At 63.0% G+C, this 5,729-nt stretch overlaps 1 protein-coding gene across 1 annotated transcript in view; it reads left to right on the forward strand.

Moving 5' to 3' along the window:
• Positions 1 to 354: 354 nt before the first annotated feature.
• Positions 355 to 5,729, forward strand: part of MYMK (myomaker, myoblast fusion factor) — a 9,711-nt gene continuing 4,336 nt past the window's right edge. Inside the window, exons 1-2 of the mRNA XM_049631105.1 lie at positions 355 to 489; positions 4,775 to 4,889. Coding sequence (XP_049487062.1) covers positions 355 to 489; positions 4,775 to 4,889 — 250 coding nt within the window. The remainder of the gene's footprint in view (positions 490 to 4,774; positions 4,890 to 5,729) is intronic.

Consider the following 5,729-nt stretch of genomic DNA (forward strand, 5'->3'; position numbering starts at 1 on the left):
GGCCAGGACGGAAAGAGGCTGCAAGTTGAGGCTGGTACTCATGGGGACTTTGTCGCCTCGAAGGAAAGAAGGATGGTCTCCTTGAATCAATAACTCTGGTCTCCCAAATTAAAAAAAAAAAAAAAAACTCCGAGACAAGTGTTGATCACGTGGTACGTCAGCTGTTGGCCTCTGTCCGTGTGCCCTCAACACGTGCACTCAAGTCCCTGCCCCCCTTCGGGGCATTCGAACCACAGCTGCCATCGGAGCCCCCACTGAAGGGAGCGGGCCTCGTCCCTTCCGAGTTCTCTGCCCTGGGGACCCGGGCGGCCCGCACCCTCCCCTCCTCCCCAGCCGGCGCCCTCCTCCCGGCCCATGGGGACGCTCGTGGCAAAGCTGCTCCTCCCCACCCTCAGCAGCCTGGCTTTCCTCCCCACAGTCAGCATCGCTGCCAAGCGGCACTTCCACATGGAGGCCATGGTCTACCTGTTCACCATGTTCTTCGTGGCGGTAAGTCCGGGCCCCGCGGGAGGACCCACGCGGGGCACCCCCCCCAACGGCGGAGGAGGGGGGCCATCTTTCCACCACGTGCCTGTATCGGTGATGAGGAGAAGTGATTTGGAGGTGAAAGAAAGAGCCCGAAGACCAGGAGAAAGGGGTGGGGGGCCCCCCTCCTCCTCTCTGGACCTCAGGTTCCCCGCCTGTGCCGGGAAGTCACTCTGGGCTTGGTGTGCGTAAAATGGGCGAGATTCGGTGGGTCCAGGACGAGCCCCTCCGGGGTGCCCCTTCTCTCACCGCTGGCAGGCCACCCCAGGCCCCCGCCCTTGTCCCACCTACGAGCGCGGGGCAGCTGAGCCGGGGCGGAGGGGCCGCACCGGGCCCCGGGAGGGGGGTAGTGGGGTTTAGGGAACGTGTAGGGCCTGGGTGAGTCTGATTCCAGGATTCTGGAATTCCGTAGCTGGCTCCTGTTCAGGAGGGCCTGCTCACGTCTGCTTGTCTCTCCTTCTTGGGGCCTACGTCCGTCTCTCTCTGAGTCCTTCTTCCTCCATTTATAAGCCTGGACGGCTGCCCTTTAGCACTGTCTCTCCCCCCCTCCCCTCCCCATGGGGCTCTTTCCCTCTGCCTTTCTCCTGTTGCTTTTCTCCACATCTACCTTTTTTTCTTTCACTCTGTCTGCGTCTGGGTCTCTCTTGATTTCTGGAGCTCTGTCTCCATGAAACTTGCCCTCTTCCCAAACCTCCTTGTCTCTCCCTGTCCGGCTTTGCCCCCCTGCCCCTCCACGTGTCTCTTTGGCTCGATCTGTCCCTCTAGTTTCTGTCTGTCTGTCCGCCTATACTCCTGCCCGTGTACGTCTCTATCTGATCAATCATTGCCCCCTACCTACCCAGTCGATGATCCTTCCATCCACCTGCCCGCCCCCGTCGGTGTCTCAGTGCCATTCTATCTCCCTGCCGCCATGTCCCTCTGAGCCCCCCCACGATCACGGCTGGCCCCCCTCCCTGGCTCTGACAGTCCTCCTCCTCGGCTCCCCTCAGACTCACCCTTCACTGAAGCCCAGCTCCCCGCCAGAAGCACGCACCGCGGGGGCGAGCGTCCCCCCGGACGTGACAAATCGCACGATGCCTTTTGCCGCCGGCCTGGCTCCCCAGCAGCAGGGCCTCGGGGTCCCGGGGGCAGCCGTGGGCAGTAGGTGTGTGAGCACACGCCTGTGTCCGCAGACGTGCCTGCACGTGTGTGTGCACTTGGGCGGGCGCCCCCTTAGGCAGCAGGGACCTGGGGCCAGGGGCTGCCTGGGGCTTGTCTCCACCTCTGGGTGGGAGAGACCCCCGCCGGGAGCCAGCATCCAGGCTGGGGGGCGTGCCGGGGGCTCTGCACACTGTGTCTTCTGTGGTCTTCTCGGCTCCCCGTGAGCCTGGGGTTGTGACGGGCCCATTTGACGGATGGGGAAACCGAGTCCGACAGAGGCTGAGTCCCGTGTCACTGTGAGCACCAGATGTACCTTGGAGCTCCTGGCTCAGTCAAGGCATTTTGTCCGATGCCATTTCATTGGCCCCACAAGGGACCCCTGCTTGGGAGGGCTCCAGGAAGTCGGTTTGGCAGGTGGAAGCCCGGGCACGGGGCGGACGCGGGACTTCTCTGCGGGTACAGGGGGCTTAGGGCCGGGGAGGGGGGCCAGGGGTCTTGTCCCCAGGCCCAGGTCAGACCCCACCCAGGAACCCACAGACACGGCCAGGCCACCCCTCCCTGCTGGGGCTGGGCTGGCCCCCAGCTGCCTCTGGGCTGACCTCAGCGGCCCGCCCTGGCCCGCCCAGAATGGCAGAGGCAGCTGCCTCCTGTGACAAATGTCCTCCAACCTCAAAGCCACACTCAACCCCTTTCTCCCAGAGCCCCAGGCGACACCACTGCAGCCCCTGCCTCCCATGTGGCTTCTTCTGCGTTCCACCAAGGACCCTCCTTGGCCAGTTGTCACAGGGGGTGGCCTGGCCCACCCCGCGGACCGACAGAGGGGGCCCCAAGCAGGCAGCCAGTGGCCGGGCTCACAAAACAAGGCTCCGTGAGGTCGGCCTCTGGAGGCTGTGCGGTCTCCCACCAGGTCCCCAGCTGTACCCCGCCCCCACCAGCACCCTCCGGGCCCCCAATCTGCCCCTGCATTGGAAGACGGAGGCAGGCCTCACAGGCGCCTATCCCCGCTCTGCCCTGCCTCCTTGGCGGGTAGCACTGCTCGGAATCTCACCGTCCCCACCTGCCCAACAGAAATGAACCAAGGGCCTGGCAGGAGAGCCCCCCGCCCCCCCATCTCGGGTCAGCTCTCCTTCAAACCGCTCTAAACCCTGCATTCTCACGGCCGGGATGAGACAGTATTCCTGCTCTTGATGGGGGCAGGGCACAGACACTCCAAGAATCTCTTAGCAATTAAGTCCGTAATTCTATACGGCGATCTGTGCTGCGAAGGAGAGGTGTGGGTGCAGAGACAGCAGATGATGGGGCTGGGGGGCGGGGGGAGGGATGGAGTTCTAGAAGTAGCAGGAGAATATCCATGTCACTTGTAAGGCCTCGCTCTGCCTGCCAGAGCCACGTGGAGCAAGTGTCCTTCTCCCCACTCTATCCCACAGAGTTCTGAGCACCTTGATCAGGCCTCACCTGAAGCTTCCCTTTCCCCAAACAGTTATGTCCACTCCCTAGTTGTTCTTCTCTATCCTCTCTGCCTGCGTCACTTCAAAGGGCGCAGACTCCAAAGTTCAACACAGTCTTCTAGGTGGGTCTGACCCGGACAGAGAGAAGCAGGACTCTGTCACCTCCCTTGTTCTGGGCACTATACCTCTATTAACACCTCCCGGGGGCACCTTAGCTTTAAGACACCCGTAATCGTAACCAATATGAGCTCTAAATCCACCCCAACTTGCTTGACTCACCGGGTGACCCTGGGCTCCTGCTCCCCCTGTAACATCCCTGGGGCCTCCGGACGTGGGCTGCTGTCCTGCACACCTCCTCCCGCCCGCTGAGCTGGGCTCACCAAGAGACGATTGTGCCGGTTTCCGGGCTCGTCTATGCCCGTGGAACTTGTCGAAATAATTACGTCACATAATTTAATATTCCTTAAAATGATGAAATGCATATATGCAAAAGGAAAGAGTTGTTTTTGGTAAGAAGTCAGTTGACAGCTTTGAGGATACCCCATACAGGCATTTGGCTTTAAAAATTGCCGGTAGGGGTGTCTGGGGGGCTCCGTCGGTTAAGCGTCCGATTTCCGCTCAGGTCACGATCTCGCGGTCCGTGACATCGAGCCCCGCGTCGGGCTCTGTGCTGTCAGCTCGGAGCCTGAAGTCTGTTTTGGATTCTGTGTGTCTCCCTCTCTCTCTCTCTCTGCCCCTCCCTTGCTTGTGCGCTTGTGCTCTGTCTCTCTCTCTCTCTCTCTCTCTCTCTCTCTCTCAAAAAATAAACATTAAAAAAAAGTAATAAAAAAATAATAAGTTAGAAAAAATTGCTATTAAATAAGGTGTCGAGGAGACGACCGTACGAGTGTGGGAGCGACCGGGCAAACCGACCGTGCCGTCTGCAGCACCGGGGTCCCTGCGGTGGTTCTCGAAGCGTGTTCCCCCTGGTGGCTGGCTTCAGCCTGAAAAACTCTTAAAAATGCACATCTCCGACCTCCCGCCAGACCTGCCGAGTTAACGACTCAGGGTGGGCTCAGCGATCCGAGGATTCACAAGCCCCCCCCCGGGGGTTCTGGTGCCCACTCGGGGCTGAGGGCTTCTTCTGCGGGGTAGCCCAGTCACGACAGGGGTCAACCGTACAGCAGGAGGCCCCTCAGGCCCCCCAGGAGCCGCCTGGCATCCAAAGCGTAGGCCCTGGCCTCACGTCCACGGCCGCGGGGAACGTGCACCGGCACCCACTGGCGGTAACCCCGGCTGTTGAAGGAACGTGCAGGGCGCGTCTTTGAGCCTCGGCGGAGCGTCGCCCGGCCTCTGTCTACTCGCGTCACAGAAAGTAAGAGACGCGTCTGAGCCCTCAGCGCGTCCCAGGCTCCGGACCCCGACACGGATTGTTTCCTCGAATCCCCACGAGACCCCATGAGGGGAGCAGTCGGCAGCACCCCCATTTTTCAGGTGGGGAAACTGAGGCACGGGGCCGTGAAAGGACTTGCCGGAGCTGGTGAGTGGTCTGGCTCAGCTCGGAGTGTGGCTGTGGCTGGGGCCCAGCCCCGGCCCCGGTCCCCCCACCCCCCTCCCCTCCTGCCCTCCCCCACCCGTGCGCTGTGCCTCCCAGCCCCCAACTGCCCTGCGTGTTCCCACAGTTCTACCACGCCTGCAACGGGCCCGGCCTGTCGGTCGTCTGCTTCATGCGCCACGACGTCCTGGAGTACTTCAGCGTCTACGGGACAGCGCTGAGCATGTGGGTCTCACTGATGGGTGAGTGGCCGCAACTCGAAGCCCCGTTTCCCCGCCGTCCGCGGGCCGGGCCCCCCCCCCCCCCCCCCCCCGCAACCCGACCCCAGCGATCCTGCTGCCCAGTCCTCATCTGGAGCGTCTCCTCCCCCACTCCCGGGGCCCAAGCACAGTCTGGTCTAGGGACGCGCAGCCCTTACAGGCCCGGATCCCCAGTCTCGAAACCTCTAACGGACACTCTCGGTGAAGGCTTGTTCCGACACGCGCATGGGAGAGCCGTGCCGAGGGCCGGCGGAAGGGCTTCCGCTCTCTTCCCCCGGAGACCGCTGTCCCCAGGGCAGGGTTTGCCCCCGAGACGTTTCTTGAGGCTCGCGCAAGCCTTGACGCACGTCGCTGTCAGCTCGGGTCGGTACGAGGATGGAATCCCTGGACGCAAGTCGTCCCGCGACTTTGTTCTCACTTAGCGCCGTCTCGCGGCAATGTGAGTCAGGGCACGTGGACCCCGTCGCTCGGGGCTCCCTGCTACGCGCCCGTGAAGGACCCAGATCTTTCCTGTCTCTGAGCTGGGTGTCTTTGTCTCCGTCCCAGGGGTCCCCAGGGGTCCCCAGGGGCGCGCGCGTGCCGCCCGGGCTGCTCCGTCCACGTCTCTCCCTTCAAACCCGCTGGAACAACTCAGACCTCGGAGTGACCGGGCTGGGCCATGGGCTGTCTCTGGCAGAGGACACCCAGCACTGGGAGCCCTGAGGGATGCCTCTGGGGGAGCAGCGGCCGGCGGGGGGGGGGGGGGGGGGGGGGGGGCCCCCCCCCCCCCCCGTTCCCCCCCCCCCCCCCCCCCCCCCGCCCCCCTCGACCCACCCAAGAGGG

Source organism: Panthera uncia, chromosome D4 (genome assembly GCF_023721935.1).
Source record: "Panthera uncia isolate 11264 chromosome D4, Puncia_PCG_1.0, whole genome shotgun sequence".
Lineage (NCBI taxonomy): Eukaryota > Metazoa > Chordata > Mammalia > Carnivora > Felidae > Panthera > Panthera uncia.